This window comes from Cydia amplana, chromosome Z (assembly GCF_948474715.1).
Source record: "Cydia amplana chromosome Z, ilCydAmpl1.1, whole genome shotgun sequence".
NCBI lineage: Eukaryota > Metazoa > Arthropoda > Insecta > Lepidoptera > Tortricidae > Cydia > Cydia amplana.
The window spans coordinates 30,120,342-30,145,035 of NC_086096.1; the positions used below are offsets into that span (position 1 = coordinate 30,120,342).

Genomic DNA, 24,694 nt, shown 5'->3' on the forward strand with positions numbered 1-24,694 from the left:
ACTGATGAGAATCAATCCAGTTCAAAACGACAGGTAATTTCACCTTAGTATATAAAATAAAACATGTTCAACTGGTGAATCATTATTGGCTGCCGTCTTGAGCCTCACCGTGTCACGGGCAGCGCGCGACGCCGACGGCGCTTCTGAGCGAGTACGAGTACTATCGATCGGAGATGTCGAAATACTCCGCAATAGCTCACGGCAATCATAACAACAATACATTCTAAGGGCATACGATCATCGCTCGTTACGTATCTGTTTTATTGTTTTTACTACCTACTTATGCAACCGCTCTACCGTTTCGTTCGTATTTTGCACTCGCGACTATGGTGATTCGTCCTATTTGCGTCAATCTCCCATAGCATCTGAGTAATAAGTTATTATAGGTCCAGGTGGATGTTATTGTATTAGGATTTATAGTTCATTTAGAAGTTACTTCCGTTCACCTTCCGTTTACAATTCTGCACTTGATACTTTTTAAATACTAATGTTATAAATGTGAAAGTAATTCTGTATGTCTGTCTGTTATCTCTTCACGCTTAAACCTGAACTGATTTCGATGAAATTTGGTGTATAGATAGTATGAGGCGCGGGAAAGGATAAAGGGTAGTTTTTATCAATCATTATCATCATGCCACATGGACGAAGTCGCGGACAGAAGTTAGTAGTTAGTTAATAGTTCAACTAACCTGCAATATTAACTTTCCTACCTAACCGCCCTTTACGTGACAATGGAACTATTGTGGTTTGAATCAACTATGTATAATAACCATTACTACACACCTATTGTTAACTATTAAACGAAAATTGTGTAGCATATATCACGATAAAAGGTTGGTTAGTTATAGGTACCTATAAGTCCTATAACTAACCAACATATATATGTATAAGTAAGGTACAAATTTAGTTAAAAAAACATGTGCAAAATAGTAAATCATCAACATAATGAATAGATACCGGATGGTTGTGTTTGCTGTGACGTGCAGGTGATCTGCGTGACACGTAGTAATACAGACAGATGTACCTATATGCAGTAATGTGTCGCTAAAGGTTTGAGAACCGGCGTGGCCTCTACGCTCTTCCGCGCGGACTATAATCGGAGTACGGAAGTGTCGTGGCGATGCGCCGCAGAGCAGCGCTCAACGGCGCGCGCCCACGGTTTTGGAAGTCGCAAAACAGACCGTTCGTTGCCGTTTACGCTACACATAGAAATATTGCGAAAACAACGCGCGTGAGCTTCCTTATCACCCGGAACAATGTGACTTATACCGGTACCTATATTTTGACCTCATTTCAGTTCTGTAGTATAACACTCTGGTTTCCTTGTAAACAAAACCATCAATCATATATAAATAAATCTCCGCATTTCCTTTTTTTTGCATTAATATTTTTTTCTTAAAAAAGATTGAAGTTGAAGATATTTAAAAAAATTATAGACATAATAGATAAATGGAGAGTTTTATTAGCTATATGGACAATATTGTAACGAAATATTTTAATAAGAAATTGTTTTTTTTTTTATATCTGTCCAATCACCTTTCATGTCCAATCAAGACCGTGCGACTACCTTACGTACCTACCACTAAGCACTCTCATTGGTTATGACAAAACGAGCCTTTGCCAATATAGCCAAACTTTTATCATAGAAAAGCTAAGTATTATTTCTCTTCGGTAAAATAAAATAAAATATTAGAATACCATGCAATTCAATTTGTACAGTCAGCAGCAATAATTGCTAAGCGGGCGAGGTGTTCCAAATTACCTTGAGCTCGCTCTTATTGTCTTAACAATAAAGTCGCGTTAAGATCATTTTGAACACCTCGCCCGCCTACCAACTTTTGCTGTTGGTTGTATTAAAACTTTGGTATCAGTCCGCATTCAACAACAATAACGTCGGCAAATATATCCAAGCCTCATAGAGTTAGTCATCGCCGTATAAACGCATGTAACGCAAGTGTCGTTAATACAAGGTAAACTATAACTGGTTTTGTAGATGAGCTTGTATTTAATCAATACAATGGTTGTCTTTATGGAGCTTTAGATATAACGGAATAATTTAAAATGCGGAATTGGCTAGCAGTTGTGTAGAACCGGCGAGAAGTGGCGTTCAGTTGGCCGCCGACCGCCCGACGGTGGAGAGCGCGCACGGTGCGGATGCCGCTGCCCGACGATCAGCCGCAGCCATGCCGCCAACCACCATGATCGTGCCTTGTGCGTCTTGCTTCCTATTTTTTTTTATAACATACCAATAAAAGTCCTAATGTACTACGACAGATGCTATTCTCTTCCGTTCCGCGCGTAAATAACCGCTCCCTCGTTTCAGAAATAAACAAAACATTTCTCCGCCTACGTATGTTTCTCCATCTCTTACGCTGTGTTACAAAGTGATGTATCTGAGCAGATCTCTTATTAAATCGCGTTAATGCTTTGTGAATTTTTGTCAGTTCATGGACATCCTATTCGGAGCAGCGCAAAATAAATTAAAAATATCAGTTCAGTCGTTTGTTTGTTTTTATTCTGAAAGTGGCGCCATTCGTGAATGATTTACCTTCCGGGTTAATGTTATGTTCCTTAGTTGAAATTGATCAATGAATTTTAAATTTAATTAAGTTTTAAAGGATGTACAATACGTAATTCGTAAGTAGTATACCTAGACATCATTAATAGTATTTTTTTACTCAATTAAACAACGTTGCATACAATACTTTTTCTACGACCGCGAGCACTTACTTTGAAATAAAAAAGACAACCACAATAACCACATTCAAGAAGTAGCAAAGAATGGAGGGTACGGGCGGAAAAAGAATTCCGGTTCGAAGGACCAATGTGCGGGTTGCGGGTTGACGGTGATGTTAAAACGTCCGGAGAGTAGTAGCAAAAGGTGTTTATTGTATTACAATGTTCAATGTTAGAGTTCAAAATGTTAAATAAGTTAAGTCTAAAATGTTATAATGTTAGTAAAAATAGTGAATGTTAATTTCGAATGCACCCGGTCGCGATGGTCCCGAAAGGTACACTAAAAGTAGTTTTACTGTAAATTATTGAGTAATGCATCTTTTGCTGACTAGACGCACGCGCCGCACGAGGCTTGAAACGTGTTAAGGTGCATTGCACCGAACAGAATGAAATTAAAATAAAAAAACATGTCTATGGTTCACTCATTTGTCAGAGATGACATTTAAAATAAGCTTGGCAACATTTTCATACAATATTTTTAAGCGGTCATTACACTAAGTATCGAAAAGTGCCAAAAAGATGCTGTGTGTATGCACAAATGCGTTTTTGGGGAATAGACTAAAGACTTGTCTTGACAACTATAAGGTGGGGGTTTAAAGATGTGTGCAGAAGGTGTAGAAATAGTATTTTATGCAACCGTTGTTTAAGAGAGGTCAAAAAATGCGAGTGGCGTGAGTAACAATTTGAGGCGAAGCCGAAAATTGTTAATAAAGACGCCACGAGTATTTTGTGACTCAGTTAAATAACGTTGCATACAATACTTTTTCTACGACCAAGCACTTACTTTGAAATAAAATTGTAAATTTAACAAATATTTTTAATTCAAGAAGCAGCAAAAATGGAGGGTACTGGCGGGAAAAGAATGAATGAAATTAAAAAAAAAACATGTCTATGGTTCACTTATTTGTCAGAGATGACATTTAAAATAAGGTTGGCAACACTGTATTTCATTCAATATTTTTTAAGTGGTCATTACACGAAGTATCGTAAAATCGCCAAAAAGATACTGCGTGTATGCACAAATTCTTTTTTGGGGAATAGACTAAAGACTTGTCTTACAACACAACAACTATAAGGTAGGGTTTTAAAGGTGTGTGCACGACCCTTTGAATGACAGATAATAAAAGTACGGGGTAGAAAAAAATATATTTTGTTGTTGTTTATGTACGCACACGTGCAAATGCGGATAACAATACGACAAAATCTGAGACTCTATTAGTCAATAAATAACCCGATATCCGATATCCTGTTGCTAATAAAAATATAATAACCAAAGCGAATTTTTAATAGACTGGTGCCAAATATTTGTCTAGTTAGATTGATTTGTATCTTTCAGTTGCTGACATATTTTGGTCTATTATTTGGAGTAGGTGTGCTTCATTCAACACGTGGTCTGTGCCATAGGTGTCTATTTTAATCACTTCAGATGTGTACTGGCAACAACACAATATCACCGTCATCATTATTATCTTAATTCTGTTCGTGGCCTAATTTGGAACATAAGAAAGCTGGCTTCATAGTTTGAGAGCACTTTATACGATCTTATCGAGTCATCCATTCGAAAGTAGGCGCGCGTTCGTACGAACAGCGGACAAGTTGCAGCCCACGCCGTCGATGCTCATCAATCATGAACGATGAGTGGGCAGGTTGAACGAACCGGCACACCGCTCACCTGACCTGACCGCGGTGCTGTGGAATCAAGGTGTACCTACTGTCCTTCATTCTCTTCCTGCAAGTCCACGTAAACTTGCCCCAGTAGCATCTTGGCTGATTTATATTTCCGTTTAAAAGTACATCATTGATCAACGATGGTGATTGGTTTGGTGTTAAACAGTAGGTAATGGGTCTCGTTGAAGGTTGTCCATGTCGTGCGAGGCGCTGATCATTGGTTGCTTACTGCTGCGGTTCAAACTCACGCGCGGTTGCGTGCCGGACCGCACTACAATTGTTAACAATTAACTGTATTTCTTTTGCGTGCCTCGTACCCATCTCTACAAATAGGGTCAATTCAGCTCTTCATCTTTACTTTCTTGTACTCAAGTCATGTTTAGGTATAATGAAAGCACTAGGACGGTGTGGTAACTGTCTGTTCAATATGAGATAAACGTTACGTTATTTATTCAAACAACATTTATGATATTTACCTACTATTTCACTGTTTACTATTAGGCGATGTGTTCGGTTGTGGCTTGGAATAAGTGACTAATGTGGTATGTTGCGCAGGCAGCGAGGCGTCGTCGCTGGACTGCGAAGTGTTCCTCGGAGGGTCCTGCAACCCCACCACCTGGCGGAAAGAGATCGCTATACCTAAACTGAAAAAGATGGGCATCACGTACTTCAACCCCGTAAGTTCACCTTATCTCCAACTGCAAGAGTTGCATGCACATTTAATAACAAACTTAATAGGAGCTCATTCTATAAATTGATCTTCGTGTTTTGGGACAACCGGGATACTGTTATACAGATTGCGTCTATATGGTTGAACTTTTATCGCCTGTCATTAGAACCGTCTATTCCTAACAGGTGTTTAATTGCAAGAGAGAGCCTTATATGATAGACCATAAAAGAGTGATTCGTACAGTTTTTTTTAAATTGAGAAAGTGTCAACTTGAGATTTCTTAACAAAACAAAACATTTCTCATGTCCACTATGCACTATGATCACTAGGTGCACTATGATCAATTGACCAAAACTCTTAACATTTAAGAGATTTTATATCAAATCTCTTAAATGCAATACATCATATAATTTTTAATAATCGTGAATACATATTATACTCCACTATGCCCATTATGGTAATAAAATAAGGAGGTTGTTGTCCTCTGCGAACGGACTTATAGAAAAATCATACCTTTATAGCATCCATGCATTTGTACCTACTTATTTATTAAAGTCGATACGCGGTAAACAAAACCTAGTCTAGTAAAGTCTAAATAAGGTGAGGTTTATAATGAAACTCTCGTGATCGATTTCATTGACCTTTACGCCTATGGTTCTATGAGTTGTTTTTAACAAATACAGAACTGCGCATTACGACACTCGCCCAATTCAGCTGGACGCCCTATAAGGTCAGGAACCGATACCATTTTTACATAGTCGATCGCCTTGGAAGCTTGGCTTTTTGTCATCCACTTTGATGTTGTCAATATCCGCAAAGTTATTAACAAGAAATTTAGAAGTTAAATCTACATACTTATATTACAAAATATCCTACGTCTTAATTTCATTTCATCTAGATAGATATCAATTATCCTTGAAGAAAAGTAGGTAAGTAGTAGTAGTAGTTATATAAAAACTGAGTTAAGTCGGGAAAAGTCCTTAGTGTCCTTAGGTGTAAAAGAAAATTGCCGTCGTCCGTGAGTTCCTAGATATTCACTTAGTTTCTCGCACGTTACGGCAAGCCCTGTAGACAACAAATGTTTGCTTACCAGCAAGTGGAGAACTGGTCGACGGAGCTAATGGAGCGCGAGCACCGCGCCAAGTCGGACGCGCGCGCTCTGCTGTTCGTGCTGGACAGCGAGACGCGCGCCATCGCGGCCAGCGTCGAAGCGGCGCTCATCGCCGCCACGCCCAAGCTGCTGCTGCTGGTCATGCGCCCCTATTCGCGCCACCAGAAGATCGCCCAGGAGGCTATCACCGATGAGTCAGTTTACCATTCTTACCTGCACGATTCAAGCCCACCCCATACTGGACTGCATGCGTAATTCAGCACGGTTTCCCCCCGCTCGAACTGTTTAACGAATGCATAGAGTATGCGACTTAAGCGCTGTACTATGGCGTAACGCGCAGCCGTGTTGTATTACGCATGTGGTACTATTTTTTCTTCAGTTCCACCATCCCCGCTCTATCACCGAGCGTTCAGGCGTTGGAAGCGAGTTGTTGTCGATAAAAAAAAGCGGTTTGCCCTGTCTTCGTTAATGCGAACTGCTAAGAAGTGGGATTCGCCCCCATCGTATTTCCTGAAAATTACAGTCATTGGTTATCAGTAGTACACTCAGCTGCAGAGAAATGTCCCCCCCCCCCCTGCATAGAAATTTCTTTGCAGAGGGGGCCATCTCTCTCTGCAGCTGACTGTACTACTGAGACTAAGGTTCGTAATAAGAAAAACCTATTACGGGACGGGACGGACCTGGGACGCTTGGGCATAATAACCAAACCTTTATAATACCTTTACATTATTGACATTTGAGATTTGTATTGTAAGAAACACTTAACTTGGCCATCTGTAGAGCAAATAAAGGCCAAAAAGGTACTTATGGTTATTTAAGTGTGTCACTAGTACGATGAGATGATGAAACTTAATTTAACAAGATTTAAGGTTTGGGGTACATTTGTTTATCATTTGTATACCACCAACCGTGGCAACATGAGGTACCTTCTTTAAGCAACTTTATCAGTCTTCCCTTAGTAAAAAATATGACATTTACTGAATATAAAAATGTTAGCTTTTTATCTAACAATGTTTCTTGTTGCTAAAGGTATAACTGAAGTTGCTTACAGAATGTTGCCATGTTTGATGGCAGGTAGTAAGTTTGTGTTGTTTGGATTGATTGACAAACTAAGCCAGCGAGCAAATATTTCAGGGCTGTGCGATTTGACTTTGATATCGGTGCATGTTTGTTTGCGATAGAGCGAAATGACAATGCGAATTCTTGATAATGATTGTGTTCATATTTATCTTTATGTGAAATATTGAGATATCAATCCGCAGGGAGGGGAACTGTACGAGCGAAGCCGGACGATCTTAATTATTTACCATTCTTTTCAGAGAGTACATTGAGCTATCGCGAGCGCGTGCGACGTTAAAAGAAGCCGTAGAGAGGAGAGGTTTGCCCACTTTCCATGACATATCGTCGGCGCTCGACAGCGCCGGCGAGGTGCTCCGAGGGCGGAACCTGACACACCCGCGCCACAACATCGGGAACTACATCCACCGCCTGCGGCGCCTGTACGACGCGGCGGGCGGGCGGAGCGCCAGGCTGCCGCGCCAGCGCGCCGCGGACGCGCTGCACGAGGCCACGCGGGTGCCGCGGGACGTGGCCGAGAGGAGCCTGCCCGCTGCCCTAGACCCTGTAGACTTTGACACGTTCTGCGCGGCTGTCGCTGAAATCGCAGCTGACTCAGGTTAGTGCTACGACCACGATCAATTGTTATTATGGAAAGTTTCATTGTCAGTACCACACTCTTATCTATAGTTATGTAAATATATTATTGAAACATCTAATTCTTAAACAACTACATGTAAGTCCATGTGATACTCATTTAGACTTATGGTTTACAAAACGAACGATTTGGTTTCACATATTGACAGTGTGTGCTACTTTTTCTGATAATTCCAACTTATCAGCAATTTCACGCAATAAGCTTGAAGATAAGTTTTCTTTGACTGCGCAATGTTAAAGATACATTACATTATGCATTTGGTAGTAATGTTTTATCTTAAATACGATAAGATTTGATAGTGATAGTAATACAGCGTAAACGGTGCTTAGAACGTGCCTTACCTTGTAGTTCCATTGCGTGTGTGAAATTGGAATACTACCCGAATTGATAAAAGCCGAGATAAACCTTTTCTACTGAACAATATAACTTCTTTACAGTAAATGGCATGATTGATCGTTGAATGAAAATAATCAAATTTGTTCATTATGAAATACGAGTACAGGTTTTAACTATCAACAATAGAACCGTAACAAACCAAAAAAAAAACGATCAACAGCAGGTCGGGCCACGCTCAGTGTGTGTAGGATTCCGGTTACCCGTCCGTCACAATAATATTGGCACAAGGCAGCCTTGAATGGGAACTATTAGTTGATTATAAAACAAACAAAAGGGCAATATCTTCGCTATTAAAGTGTCATTCAATAGAACTTGCTAACTATGTAAACAAACCGCCATACTAAAATTGACACTGAATGTCAAATTACTAGTAACTTTTGTTTACATAGTTAGCAAGTTCTATTGAATGACACTTTACACGACGTCTGTTTACTAAAACGGGAAAACGCGAAAACGGTTTACCGATTATGTTCGCTTTACTTCATGATTTGTTTAATATTTTTAAGACCTATGGTTTAAAGGTTAGAGAAGGGGGAAACTTTTCTTTTCCGAAAATACTCATTTATGAAAAAAACGGGTTTGGGGGAGGGTCTATACCTTTAAGAATGTCAACCCGAAGAATTAATTCCATTAAAATAATTACGTCAGTGTTATACAGCGTTATAAGCCTTTGACAAACCCCTCTACCATAATTTTATTTACGTACTCTTAATCTTACGTACCACGTTTTCAAGTTCCGGATTTATGTCACATTCAATAGGTACTCGTAATAAGTATATACAAAACGCTATTTAAAAAGGGATTATTTTAAAAATATAAGGTTTGATAATATGTACAAAAAGATTTTTAAAAACGGTTTATAAAAAAAATACAAATTTATCTTCTCAACATTTAGCTGAGCTTTCATTTGGTGGAATTAGATGCAGCCAGCTATGCTGCAGACCAGGGATGTAACGGATGTGGTTTTATCGGAACCGAAAGCGGAACCAGATGATTTAAATTTAGTTTATCGGAACCAGAAACGGAATCGGAACCGAAAACGGAACCGGAACCAGAACCGGAGCCTGACTAGCGTGAGTCAGTACCTACTGTCAGTAGGTACACATTACACAACACAACATACGAATAGGTACTTTAAATTCAACAACACGAATAAATCAAAACATCTAATTACTGCAGCACGTGGCAAGCGGGGCTATGAGTGAATGACTGGTATAAACCTGTTTGTTTTTGATGTACGCCGCTCATGTCCCGCTGCCGCGCTAAGCATTGACATCCGATATAACATCCGTTTCAAAAGTAACGGAACCGGAACAGAAACGGATGTGTAATACCAAACGGAAGTTCCGACTTAACGGAAACGGAGCTCCGTAACATCCCTGCTGCAGACTATCGCGTCCCGACATGCGACGTGGGTGGTATACAGGCTGCTTCCTGTAACAGGAGCAATAAATTAAACTGTAGGCTGGACTCCTCAAACTGACCAACATTTGTTCAGCAACTTTTGAAAATAACTCATGTTTTGATTTTTATTACACTTTAAAGTTTATCCTAACACGCAATGTATTGCAAATTTAGTTATGTTTAAAGCGTGACAAGCAACGTCAAACACACTGATGTCAGCGTACATTGTAGGCAATATTTATTTTGTATGAAAAAGAGGAAGTCTAAAGGATTTATAATTTTTAAAAGTTGCTGAACAAATGTTGGTCAGTTTGAAGAGTACAGCCTTTAGTTTAATTTATTGCTCCTGTTACAGGAAGCACCCTGTATTACTGTGAAACTATCGGGATCCCACCGGCTTCGTGTGACAGTTCTGGTTATTATCGCTCTGCTAATACTTCTTTTATCTTAACTCGTAAAATACAATTAAAATTCTATGTATATGTTATGGCAATGTTCTGCAGCAAGCCATTTTGATTTTGGAGTAAGAATCAATTGGAGTAAAGACGTCATTACTAGAGATTCCACGAATATTCGGCAACTATTCGGTATTCGGCCACTTTGCCTAATATTCGGTATTCGGCCACTTTGCCTAATATTCGGTATTCGGCCGAATGTTGCCTACTATTCGGCCGAATACCGAATATCTGTTGCACCTACCTAAAAAGAAGAATTACACAATAAAAATAACCAAAAACTAGGTTACATTTAATATTCAAAATGTATTCTTGGAAAGTTGTTAAATACGAAGACCTTTTAATGAGCATTAAGCATTAATACTAGATTTAAAAAATACATATAGGTACACAAAATATATCTAATAATGTAAACATATACACTACGATATATAAATAAATATCATATCAACATATTAACGAACATATATAAAATAAACCGCACCAATACGGCCAATATCAATAAAGGAAAACAATAACAGGATAGAGTAAATAAATAAATAAAGTCAAGTTAATAGAGGGAGTTAACCTTTATCATAACACAAGACTATGAGACAAATGGTACACTATTATTATTATCCAAATATAAAACCTGCACAAACACCATGGATGCCCAATGTGTCGTTTCCAATCAAAATCTCCCACTTTGTCGCTTGCCATAAGGACGCTTTGACAGGTTATTCTTATAAATAAAGATACAATTAAGTAAGCAAATCTCGTCCTTGGGGTAAGTGACAAAGTGGGACCTTTGACTAGACTTCGGCACACATACTACATATATACTTTTAGTAGTATTGTCAATATTACGTAGTACCATCATACACATGTGACTACTGCCACGATGTTCCAAGAACTCAGTTGTGATGCATTGCTTAGCTCATTCCAAAGCGGTATTCTCACGGGCCCTACGTCATACTAACGCACCGGTAGGTACGGGTACCTATGATGTTAGATCATTACTGCTGACCTATTTTGATTGTCTCATTTGTCTCTAATACCTATTTCTCATGAACCACCAGGTCTTCTCATGTTTATTTTAGATAGACGAAGACAATGTACACGAAACATACTATACAATTAGAACGTCGTTGGAATATAATGGGTGGTTCAGTGGTTCAAAATGACGAATCTAATTCGCGTTAACATTTATCTCGTGTGTGTATAGGTCTATTTCGTACGTATTATTGGGACAATCCCGAAGAATTGCTGAACAAGGAAACCCAGTGGCCTCGATTAGGGATCTTGGCAGTGACTCTCAATGTGTTTTTTTAAAGGGCCCAGTCCGTCGCCGCGGGCCGAGGGGGTGGCCGCTCGCCTGCGGCGCGCCTTCCGTTCCTTCTGCGACAGGTTCTCCCCGCTCGCCGCCGGTGCGTGTACGCTGCTGTACACAAGGCTTTTGCTTGTTCACTCAGACATTTTCAACGCATTTTATCTAACATTAGCATCATACAATAGGGGCTCATTCAGAAGCACCCTTCTAATGTTTAGCAATTTAGTTGATCTTTTTTTTTGCTCCGTAAGCTTTAAATAGATTGGTAATCACGCGCTTGACCGATTTATTATTTAACCGTACTTTGATCGGAAGTGCGTATTTGAACGCACCATCTTTTTTTTTCCATAAGCTATAAATCGGGACCAACATTTAGTACCTTTGTTATTGCTGTTACTGGGCAGGTAGGTAGGTACTGAAATCCATAAACTGACGGGAGAGAGTCTTCTGAGTTATGAGAGATTAGTTATTTCAAAAATGTGTTCCGTATTTTTTTTTATGGGCTTACTCATGGCCACAGACTAGCCGAGGCGAAGACGTGGCCTACGATGGAGCGAGCCTGCCCAAAAGGTGCCTGTTCATCCTTGATTTGAAGGTTCCGTATATTAAGTTCGGTAAACAAGATTGGTTCATCAAACGAAACTAACATCATTTAATAAAACAAGCGAGCGAAAGTATCCACGTGTGTAGGTACATACATCAAAATGTGTACATGTATGTTGATAGTGATATGATAGGACGGCACACATACTATGATTTATATATAGGGTTGCCAGATCGAAAGCCGCTATTATCGGGAAAAAATATAAATTTTTCGGGATTTTGGGCCTTAAGTCGGGAAAAAAACCTATTAAATTAAATTAATTGTATTAAAAACAACGATATTTTACATTATTGGCACTGCGTCAGCTGCTCTGCCCAATCTCGCCACGCGCGCCACGCGCGCGCGCTGACGGGCTCGACGCGGGTCGCTTGCTCGCTCGACGACAGTTCGGAACTTGAAATGATTGTTTTATAACGTGAAGCTGTTTTTCGGGACAATTTTTACTTCGTCGGGAATCGGGAACACATGCTAAAAATCGGGAGAATCCCGCCGAATCCCGACCATCTGGCAACCCTATTTATTATACCTTTTTATAGTATTTTCAACATAGCTTGGGTACGGTGACAGCTGTCGTCTACAATTCCGCAATATCGAGCAAAAAACTGCAAAAAAATCACGTTTGTTGTATGGGAGTCTTAGATATTTCTTTTATTCTGTTTTTAGTATTTGTTGTTTTAGTGGCAACAGAAATACAGCATCTGTAAAAATTTCAACTGTCTAGCTATCACGGTTCATGAGATATAGCCTGGTGACAGACAGACAGACAAACGGACAGTGGAGTCTTAGTAATAGGGTCCCATTTTACCCTTTGGGTACGGAACCCTAAAAATTAAGTTAAACGCAAAAAGAGGGGTGTTCTATGTTTGACACCAATGCCTGTCTTTCTGTGGCATCGCAACTCTCAAACGGATGAACCGATTTAGACGGATTTTTTACGTGATAGCTGATAGCAAGTTTCCTTGCGGTGGTTCTTAGCTATATTTGAAAAAAGTAAATCCAGCAGTTTGAAGAGTATCAGCTCGTTGCTTTGTATCAGCTTGTTTTTTTTTGGCATATAGCGTAGGTGGTTTTAATTTTTTTATTACCTTTTTTTATTACCACCATCTGTTTTGTTTTGTTTGTATTCGGCTTTTCTTATTCCTTAAGACTGAGTTGACATATCGTTCTAAAAAATACGATTGGAGTGTGTTTAGATATTACTATTTAGTCGTTATCGTTACATCAAATGTAGCTCCTTGATCGGAGCCGAGCGCCAAGTTCTCATTCAACAGTAATAGTTAAGTATTAAATAGCTTATCTTATCATTTAGTTCACATTCACACGTTTCATTGAAAAGTACACGCGGGAGTTTCTCTATAAGCTACGATTACGACATAGCGCTTGTAACGTTATTTAATACTCATGCTAAATCACGTTTTATGGACAATTTTTTATCGTACACAATTTGAGCTAATATTATGCTTCTAAAATATGTGAATCCATAATAAAAAAAACCTCCTCCTTAGAATATCTTTTATACCTTTTAATTTATTTTTTTTTAATTTAGGGAAATTCATTTTTGTATTAACGATATAAATCTATGAAGCGTCTCGTTATACTTGACTGTCAGTTATTAAACATCTTGGCAGGCCAAGGGACTATTTATCACAACAATATTTTTTTCTTCTAACATAGTTACGTCAAAAGAATTTTTCACCTCAGCAGCTCGAACAAGGGTACTTTGATTCTTAAAAACAGTGAGCAAAATGCGATTTTGCTCACTGAGTGAGACAAAATGACATTCAAGTGACCTTTATAGTCAAATGTCATTTCAACATGCGGGGTCTAATAAAAGTTCGAAATACTTGGGTTCTATTATCTCTGTCCCTTTCACACTGTTAGCAAACAGAAACAGATAAAAAAAAGTTAAAACGACATTCAACAGTATATTCACGGTTTATAATAGACCCCCGAAAAACTTCAGACCGCATCGTTCCAAACCACGTACGAGTATGAATTCTTAATAATTAATAAATAAAAATAAAGTTTAAGATTTCATAAAAACTGATAAAATACTATATTTTAGGTATTTTATTGTACAATTAAAATAACGAACTCAAAAAATACACAGATCATCACGCAAAATTAATTATTTTACTTTTAAGAATTTTTACCAAAGTTGACAAATAGTACGTATCCGCAATTCGGACCGTATCTTACAAAGATTTTTTTTGTTGTCAAAGTTGGCGATTGAAGTGTCAGTTAATGTTTGTTATTTCTATATTATTTTACTGGAATTTATTATGTATTACGTTTTGTTTTTGTGTTCCATTGCGGTAATTAAACTTAATTGTTTGTATATCTTAAGAAAACATGAGTGCAGGTATTAAGTGATGAAGAAGGATTACATTTTTCAAGTTGTCTAATAGGTATGTTCTCACTGCGCTGAGGTGAAAAATGTTGTGTACTACACGAGATCAAAGTTATTTACATCTCGTGCGCTTTTGAGTCCCTTACTACGCTCAAGATTCTAAATTAGATTCACTCGCTACGCTCGTGAATCTATTATAGGATCTTTCGCTTGCACGGGACTCAAAATAAGCACTCGAAGAAATATCAAACTTTGATCACTTGTTGTACAAATAACTATAAAAGACATTTAAGATAAAAGGGATTTTATTTCATACATATAAACAGTCATACATTTTTAATTACTTATGCGCTTTATTTAAACTCCACTATTATGTTGTCTAAACTTTTTTGCGTTTTATGGCTAGAGCTCTAATTTATCTTTACCTACACTTTTTTCATTCCTTCTTTTTATGTGATTCACTCAATTTAAAATATATAATGTGCATGCGGATCGGCCTTGAGTGAGTGGAACCTTTGAGACTACATATTGTGTGATGTTTTTTTACTACACCTATTTCATACTTGGATTACGAAGAAACATATCTACTCGTATTTAACATCGGTCCTTTTACTCACTGTTTCGGTAGCTCATACCATATCACGTATAGTTTGTAGCTTTCTAGTAGAGCCCGAAGGCTTATCCTATTGTCTATTGTTCAGTAAAACCGCACGTGCTACTTACCTGCAAAAAAGGGTCCTAATTATTCTATTTGGCACCTGAGCGCGGGCTAGTCCAACGCTCAAAAAACCAGTGTAGGTGCGCTCTCCGATAACGCGCCTTTGTTACGCATCTCGATGACACATTTTAGACTGGTTCTGTAGCGTTCGACTCGCCGGCACTCAGTAACCGAAGTACCGATTTTTTATGCAGGTGGTTGTGGCACGTGGCACGAGCGGTTTTACTTAACAATAGACAATAGGATTAGCATTCGGGCTCTATTAGAAAGCTACAAACTATAGACTACAAGTCAATTCATAATAACTAGCACGAGATTTCTAGAAAAGCCTACAAATAATTAAAAAAGCTGTGCTTTTAACGCCCACAACATTACTTTTCGAAGTATTATACAAGGTGAATATGTTGTTCACAGAGAGTCAAAGCCGGAATGGGCGAGAGGAGGCGGGAGCGGCGGCGGCCGCGGAGGCGGAGCGCGGCGCGGAGAGCTCGCCGCCCGCCGGCCTGCGCGTGCACAACGCGCGGCTGCGCTCGTGTGGCCGGAAACTTCCTCTTCTTATACCCAAGGTATGGACGGGGGATCTTTTTTTTTTTTTTTTAATTTATTAAGAAACAAACAGTCTTATACAACAGATAAGTATATAGAGTAACATTCTTCTAGTATATATACTGTATATATATATATATACTAGCTGTTGCCCGCGACTTCGTACGCGTGGATTTGTATATTGGTGGTTATACATTCTACATTAGTTTAGCTTTAGAACATTATGCAGCAAAAGATAGCAGTAGGGACGGTTAATCATTTGTTAATTATTATACAACACATGAGATTTGTCTTTCACAACCTGGCTACGAAGTTTCAAGCCCCTAACTGAATAAAATTGTTCTCGATATAATCTCTCTCAACCCGCAGAAGATTTTCAAGTCCACTATTTAATAAAACCTACTACCTAACTACCTATTTACGAAGTTTGAAGTTCCTAGCTTTAAATAAAATTTGAACCCTCTACCAACTCTCAACCCCTGTTTAAACTTTTAGGGGATGAATTTATAAAAACGCTGAAATTACTTTTCTTGTATTGTAATAATATGCCTTTATACAACGATTCAAGTCCCGCACTCAAATAAATATTTGGGTTCCATACAAATTTTTGACCCCCTTCACCACCTTGGGAGATGAATTATCAAAGACTCTGAAATTCGTTTTCTTTACCTTTACCTTTTTACAAAGCTTCAAGTTCCTAGCTTTAAATAAAATTATAACCTATACAATCTTTCTACCCCTTTTTAACCCTGTTATGGGATGAATTTTTAAAAACGCTGAAATTAGTTTTCTTGTGTTCTAATAATATGGCTTTATACAAAGATTTAAGTCCCGCACTATCAAAAATATTTGATCTCCATACAAACTTTCAACCCCTTTTTCACCTCCTCGGGGGATGAATTTTTAAAATCGCTGAATAGGGTTTTTTGTTTTTTAATAAAATACCTTTTTACTAAGTTTCAAGTTCCTAGCTTTAAATAAAATTTAAACCCTATACAGACTTTCAACCCCTTTTGGATCCTTATAGGGGATGAATTTTTAAAAACTTCTCTTTTAATGAAATAACTTTTTACGAAGTTACAAATTCCTAGCTTAAACTAAAACTTGAACCCCGTACAATCTTTCAACCCTCTTTTAACCCTTTTAAGGGATGAATTTTTGAAAATGCTGAAATTACTTTTCTTGAGATCTAATAATATGGCTTTATACAAAGATTCAAGTCCCGCACTCTAAAAAATATTTGATCTCCGTACAAACTTTCAACCCCTTTTTCACCACCTCGGGGGATGAATTTTTAAAAACACTGAAATTATTTTTGTTGGTTTTTAATTTCATACCTTTTTGCGAAGTTTCAAGGTCCTAGCTTAAAATAAAATTTGCACCCCAAGACAAAGTTTCATCCCCTTTTTTACCCCCTTAGGGGTTGAATTTCTTAAAACATCGCAATTCCTTTTTTTTGCAATCGGCTATTATGCCTTTCTAAAAAGTTTCAAAGCATTTGTAATGGATTCAAACTTTTAACCCCTTTTTAACCCTGTTACGGGATGAATTTTCAAAAACGCTGAAATTACTTTTCCTGTCTTATAATAATATACCCATATACAAAGTTTCAAGTCCCACACTCACAAAAATATTTGATCTCCATACAAACTTTCAACCCCTTTTTCACCACCTTGGGGGATGAATTTTCAAAAACGCTGAAATTAGTTTTCTTGTTTTTTAATGTAATACATTTTCACAAAGTTTAAAATTCCTAGCTTAAACTAAAACTTGAACCCCATACAATCTTTCAACCCCTTTTAACCCTTTTAAGGGATGAATTTTTGGAAACGCTGAAATTACTTTTCTTGAGATCTAATAATATGGCTTTATACAAAGATTGAAGTCCCGCACTCTAAAAAATATTTGATCTCCGTACAAACTTTCAACCCCTTTTTCACCACCTCGGGGGATGAATTTTTAAAAACACTGAAATAAGTTTTATTTGTTTTTTAATTTTATACCTTTTTGCGAAGTTTCAAGGTCCTAGCTTAAAATAAAATTTGCACCCCAAGACAAAGTCTCATCACCTTTTTTACCCCCTTAGGAGTTGAATTTCCTAAAACGTCGCAATTCCTTTTTTTTGCAATCGGCTATTATGCCTTTCTAAAAAGTTTCAAAGCGTTTGTAATGGATTCAAACTTTCAACCTCTTTTTAACCCTGTTAGAGGATGAATTTTTAAAAACGCTGAAATTACTTTTCTTGTCTTATAATAATATACCCATATACAAAGTTTCAAGTCCCACACTCACAAAAATATTTAATCTCCATACAAACTTTCAACCCTTTTTTCACCACCTTGGGGGATGAATTTTCGAAAACGCTGAATTCAATTTCCTTATTATTTAATTTAATACATTTTTACAATGTTTCAAATTCCTAGCTTAAAATAAATCTTGAACCCCATACAACCTTTCATCCCCTTTTTAACCCTTTTAAGGAATGAATTTTTAAAAACGCTGAAATAACTTTGCTTGAGATCTATTAATATGGCTTTATACAAAGATTGAAGTCCCGCACTCTCAATAATATTTGATCTCCGTACAAACTTTCAACCCCTTTTTCACCACCTCGGGGGATGAATTTTTAAAAACGCTGAAATTAGTTTTCTCGTTTTTTAATTTAATACCTTTTTGCAAAGTTTCAAGGTCCTAGCTTAAAATAAAATTTGCACCCCAAGACAAAGTTTCATCCCCTTTTTTACCCCCTTAGGGGTTGAATTTCCTAAAACGTCGCAATTACTGTTTTTTGTAATCGGCTATTATGCCTTTCTAAAAAGTTTCAAAGCATTTGTAATGGATTCAAACTTTTAACCCCTTTTTAACCCTGTTAGGGGATGAATTTTCAAAAACGCTGAAATTACTTTTACTGTCTTATAATAACATACCCATATACAAAGTTTCACGTCCCACACTCACAAAAATATTTGATCTCCATACAAACTTTCAACCCCTTTTTCACCACCTTGGGGGATGAGTTTTCGAAAACGCTGAAATTAGTTTTCTTATTTTTTAATATAATACATTTTTACAAAGTTTCAAATTCCTAGCTTAAAATAAATCTTGAACCCCATACAACCTTTCATCCCCTTTTTAACCCTTTTAAGGGATGAATTTTTAAAAACGCTGAAATTAATTTTCTTGAGTTTTAATAATATGGCTTTATACAAAGACTCAAGTCCCGCACTCTCAATAATATTTGATCTCCGTACAAACTTTCAACCCCGTTTTCACCACCTCGGGGGATGATATTTTAAAAACGCTGAAATTAGTTTTCTTGTTTTTTAATTTAATACCTTTTTGCAAAGTTTCAAGGTCCTAGCTTAAAATAAAATTTGCACCCCAAGACAAAGTTTCATCCCCTTTTTTACCCCCTTAGGGGTTGAATTTCCTAAAACGTCGCAATTACTTTTTTTTGTAATCGGCTATTATGCCTTTCTAAGAAGTTTCAAAGCATTTGTAATGGATTCAAACTTTCAACCCCTTTTTAACCCTATTAGGGGATGAATTTTCAAAAACGCTGAAATTACTTTTCCTGTCTTATAATAGTATACCCATATACAAAGTTTAAAGTCACACACTCACAAAAATATTTGATATCCATACAAACTTTCAACCCCTTTTTCACCACCTTGGGGGATGAATTTTCGAAAACGCTGAAATTAGTTTTCTTGTTTTTTAATATAATACATTTTCACAAAGTTTCAAATTTCTAGCTTAAACTAAAACTTGAACCCCATACAACCTTTCATCCCCTTTTTAACCCCCTTAGGGGTTGAATTTTTCAAAATCGCTTCTTATCTCTTGTACACTTTACAAATGCAACCTAGTGTGCAAATTTCAACTTTCTAGCTTTTGTAGTTTCGGCTCTGCGTTGATGAATCAGTCAGTCAGTCAGTCAGTCAGTCAGTCAGTCAGGACACTTGCATTTATATATATAGATATATCTTACTCGTAGATATACTGGTCCCGCAATTGGTGCCTTCACTATTAAGAACACAGCACTTACACAGTAAGAGCCCAGGCGGGGGTCAAGTGGCCGTTCAATGTTATCGAAGTTAACGGAGTACATTTCGGTTTCAAAGCTGTATGTTTTGCCTTCTTTTGTGTAAAGTATGTTGTATTTTGACAGAACGGCGGGAACAGAAGTGAGCCCGAGAGCGGTGGTGAGTCGGTGCTGACGCCCGGCACGGAGCGTCGGCTGGAGGCGCTCCCGGCCATGCTGGGGGCGCCCACCTACGACGTCTACCTCGGCGGAACCTTCCCGGTATGTGCACATTCCGTATACCTACATGATCGAGCGTTGAAACGTTCGTTAATTTTTATTGTATGGGAAGTTTCATAGTTCAATGTTGAGTGACGTTGATCAATCTCGTAAGACCCAAGCCAATTTTTGCGCTTTTGAATTTGGATTTTTTTTTCATTACTATAAGAGTTCAAAACTCGAATTTACTTTGTACTTGTATGTACCTACTTGTACAGTTGTACATGCCGTACTGTTTTCATTTTAACAAAAAAAAAGTTATTTATAATTTTCCCTAAAAACATTTAATAATGTAGACTAAAGATAATTAATAATTTGTAATTGTTGTGACAGTCCGGCGCCCGTCCCGACGAGACGCTGCGCCGCGAGGGCTACACGTACATAATGCCGCGGCCGAACGACTACGCGCGCATGTACTCGGCGCCCGCGCGCCGCTCGGCGCCCGCGCACCCCGAGTCGCCGCGGCGCGACAAGAAGCCGCGGCCCATGTCGCCGGAGCCGGCCGAGGACGTGACGCTGCGCTCGCGCGACCGGGACGCCGCCACCGCGCCCGCCGGCGACCGCCTCAGTGCCAGCGATTTCTACAACGTCACCGATGACGTCACGCCGCAGCCTTTCAAAGGTACTCTACCATATCAGCAAACATTGACTCATGGTCAGTTATTTAGGTACACGATTTCCTTTTCCACTTCCCGTCTATTATTAATAAAATAAATACTCGTATATACATACGTCAATTAGACTTGATTAAAATGTTTGATCGATCGTAAATTATACTAATATTACATCAGTCGAACTAATGAAAGAAATCCCATTTCCTGCCTTTATCGAGTCGCGTAAAACGTTTGTATCGGCTGATTTGCTCATAAAGTAGGAATAAACAAGTAATAGAGAATGATGGTGTCATCATCACTGCTCACTAATGAGGAAAATCGGCGGAAAACGCGAAATGTAATGACAAATGCTCATGGGTTAGAATGGTTATACGTAATTACGGTCTATTCAAATCTAAATTTAGAAATGATCATTGATTGTTAAATTGACCTGTCAGGTTGTGTCATTTAGCTACGAGATGACAGTAGTCCTACGCACAACATACTATAAATGTGATGATGTACTTACCTACTATCAAGCAAACTAAACAATAAAGAAAACCCGACAGCGAAAATGAAAAAGAAACTTAAAGACGATTCTCAAATCCCTATAAAATGATACAGTAATTGTATTTTTTATTGATTTTTGCTTACTGCCTCCGCAACCTAGTAGGAGATTCTGGGTTAGAATCCCTATCGAGCATTTATTTACGTGATGAGCACGGATATATAATTTTGTTCTTGAGCTATGAATGTTTATGTCTATTAAAGTATTTAACCAGCTGACACGTCATTTCATCTAGTACCACAACACCAGTTTTATTGAGTTTACCTGGGAGACAATAATAGTACATTATTGTCGAGGTTCGGAAGTAGCTACTTGCAGGCTGAGGATTCGTTTTAAACGGACGACCTTGGGAGTCCGTTTAATTGAATCCGAAGCCAGCAAGTAGCCTTCCAGCCGAGTCATATATAGTGCTTTTCTCAAAAATGGTGCAAGAAATAGAAATATTTTACAGAACTTACAGAAGCAACGTTCTAATTTTCCATTAATTTTCACAGAAAAAAGTACAACCATTAAAAAAATTAGCTTGCCGCCTTTAAAAAAAAAGAAGTGTATTTTTCTGCTGAAAATACGCCAAACTATTTGAGACACCTAAATAGTCGCGGTACCAACATTAAGCCTGTAACAGAAACAGATATCTCTTTCTCGCTCTCACTTATGGGTGCGACGCTCCAAGGTCGCGGTGCGGTGCGATAGTCTGTTATAGGCTTTATAATAATAAGTACTGATCATCTGTTTGGCTGTTTAAGGGACCTATGCCTTCATTTGATATGGCCATTTGAAGTTTTAAAAAGTTTGGAACTCGTTAAATAATGGAATTTGTATGCGACATTGCAGTCCCGAAATCGAGACTGCAATGTTTTTAACTTTTTAATTTTTTGAATGACCATAAACTACGCACTTCGCGACCTATTTTTTAACCGGCAACGTCGACTTTGCCGTCCATTTTTGAGAAAAATAAAATTAAATGACTTCGGTCTGGTACAGGAACGTTCGACGAGGACCAGTTGGTGGGGTCGCGGGTGCTCGTGTTCTCGATCAGCGCGGAGGCGCCTTGCTTCGCGACCATGGTGCTGGCGGCGCACTACATGGGCCTGCAGACCTCCAAGACGGTGCTCATCGTGCAGCCCATGGACCCTGCCGCCTCGCATCCGGTAAATACTTATATTTTCAGCGTCATATACCATGTATCATTGGTTCCGTACCGTAATCGACGTCCTTGGCCAAATATAAATTTCTCATATAGTTATCTTACAATGGTTAAGAACCACTACTCTATTTGTATAGAACATAAAGAGAACACGCACACTAAATTAAAGAGATTTTTTTCGATCTAAACCCGATTCAAAAGCTAATGTCAGCTTTAACTATATAAGTTAATTTGTTTTTTTTTTATTTTATTTTTTTTTTTTATTGAGAAACAAACAGTCTTATAATAAACATAAGAGCAACTTAGCTAATAGCTACAAATTGATTTGTTATGGTAAGTAATGTTGTTGGTATTTAACGTTACAGTACAGCAAAGTAGCCGTGCAGGATTACAACCGTGGGCGGACGTACTTGTCGGACCTGGCGAAGCGGGAGGGCATCCCCGTGTTCGACGACGTGGAGGCGGCCATGGAGTGCGTGCTCGCGCGCCTGCGGCCCTCCGCGTAGCGCGCGCCATCTGACGGCGCGGAGGCTGCCTGCGCGCGACTACAGCTCGCGCGCCTGCGGCCCGCCGCGTAGCGCGCGCCATCTGACGGCGCGGAGGCTGCCTGCGCGCGACTACAGCTCGCGCGCCTGCGGCCCGCCGCGTAGCGCGCGCCATCTGACGGCGCGGAGGCTGCCTGCGCGCGACTACAGCTCGCGCGCCTGCGGCCCGCCGCGTAGCGCGCGCCATCTGACGGCGCGGAGGCTGCCTGCGCGCGACTACAGCTCGCGCGCCTGCGGCCCGCCGCGTAGCGCGCGCCATCTGACGGCGCGGAGGCTGCCTGCGCGCGACTACAGCTCGCGCGCCTGCGGCCCGCCGCGTAGCGCGCGCCATCTGACGGCGCGGAGGCTGCCTGCGCGCGACTACAGCTCGCGCGCCTGCGGCCCGCCGCGTAGCGCGCGCCATCTGACGGCGCGGAGGCTGCCTGCGCGCGACTACAGCTCGCGCGCCTGCGGCCCGCCGCGTAGCGCGCGCCATCTGACGGCGCGGAGGCTGCCTGCGCGCGACTACAGCTCGCACTCTACAGCTCGCGCGCCTGCGGCCCGCCGCGTAGCGCGCGCCATCTGACGGCGCGGAGGCTGCCTGCGCGCGACTATAGCTCGCACTCTACAGCTCGCGCGCCTGCGGCCCGCCGCGTAGCGCGCGCCATCTGACGGCGCGGAGGCTGCCTGCGCGCGACTACAGCTCGCACTCTCCTTCATGTTTAGGATCAGCTGAAGCGGAATATGTCTGATAATCCTGGACTCGTGGAATGAGTGCAAACTATACGGGTGAATCGTTAAGCGTCGATACTTACTTCAGCAGGAGATTGTATACGTGAATAAGTGAAAATACGTAGACCGTGCTTGTCTATACGATATGCAGAGACTTCAGTATACATCACATTTTAGTTTTAATAATAACCACTTAGGTTTTAATTTTAGGGAAAAATAGGCTGAATAAACGGATTTTACGTGATTACAATCGCCTGTTGCAATGATACTGTATTTAGACTCGGAAACGACTTATTTGATGAAGGTGGCACTCAGTTTAACAAATATGGTTGTGTATATGACTCAAAGCCGCGCGCACTCGGACACATCGATTAACCTTTTGGCCGCCGGACCTAGTCCGCAAAGACGCTCACTCACACGCCAGAGCAAATTTTAAGTAAACAACTAATAAAAAGTTTAGGGATTGCAAATAGTGATATCGATATTTACAATTTATGGTAAAAATCTTCTCAATTTGGCTTTGTTCTTATCCAACTTTAATTTATTTCGAAAATGCCAAAAATTTACATATTTTTTACACACGACAATGTTAAAAATAAAGGTCTTTATCATTAAAAACAACCACTAAACAATATCGATTCATGACGTAATATCACCGCACTAGGCTGTACAAGAAGTCGTTTATACAAGACAACGGCGCGCATGGACTGTCCGCAGTGCAGACCGACAAGGACTGTTTCCGCGCGGATTAAATAATAATAGTCTCTAGGTCAACGGCGTAAGCGCTTGTCGGTACGTAAACTTTTTAAGCGTAACGTTAGAGCCGCGCATCGTGTGTCGATAATATAAATGTAAGTACCGGAACTGCATTGGGCAAAAATTGCACGTGGGTTAATTGAATTGTCAATGAGTGAAGAACAATAATATTGGAAAAGGGTGAGGATCGGAAATGTTCGGGAATGCATGTTTCACATTCGACATGTTCCTTAGATGAGCTTCTCAGTTCCCGTACATCCTCCCTCCCTACCATGACAATTTTTCGTCAATTTCAAATATATAACATTCTCATAGTTAGGCGACACTGACTATATAGTCCTAGCGTCCGCCTGTACCATTCTTGTGCAAAGCGGTCACTGCAGGGTATCA

The 24,694-nt window shown here is 39.5% G+C and overlaps 1 protein-coding gene across 9 annotated transcripts in view; it reads left to right on the top strand.

The window, feature by feature from the left end:
• The window catches only part of LOC134661094 (uncharacterized), an 83,904-nt gene extending 61,069 nt beyond the window's left edge, over nucleotides 1-22,835 (top strand). For 5 of the 9 annotated variants that reach the window (XM_063517027.1, XM_063517030.1, XM_063517021.1 and 2 more), the window contains 9 exons: nucleotides 4,960-5,081; nucleotides 6,168-6,379; nucleotides 7,505-7,860; nucleotides 11,468-11,560; nucleotides 15,550-15,701; nucleotides 19,853-19,987; nucleotides 20,318-20,606; nucleotides 22,130-22,296; nucleotides 22,658-22,835. In XM_063517027.1, coding sequence (XP_063373097.1) covers nucleotides 4,960-5,081; nucleotides 6,168-6,379; nucleotides 7,505-7,860; nucleotides 11,468-11,560; nucleotides 15,550-15,701; nucleotides 19,853-19,987; nucleotides 20,318-20,606; nucleotides 22,130-22,296; nucleotides 22,658-22,798 — 1,667 coding nt within the window. In that variant the 3' untranslated portion in view covers nucleotides 22,799-22,835. The remainder of the gene's footprint in view (nucleotides 1-4,959; nucleotides 5,082-6,167; nucleotides 6,380-7,504; nucleotides 7,861-11,467; nucleotides 11,561-15,549; nucleotides 15,702-19,852; nucleotides 19,988-20,317; nucleotides 20,607-22,129; nucleotides 22,297-22,657) is intronic. The other 4 variants (XM_063517025.1, XM_063517026.1, XM_063517023.1 and 1 more) reach the window with 2 other exon arrangements.
• The last annotated feature ends 1,859 nt before the right edge of the window (nucleotides 22,836-24,694 follow it).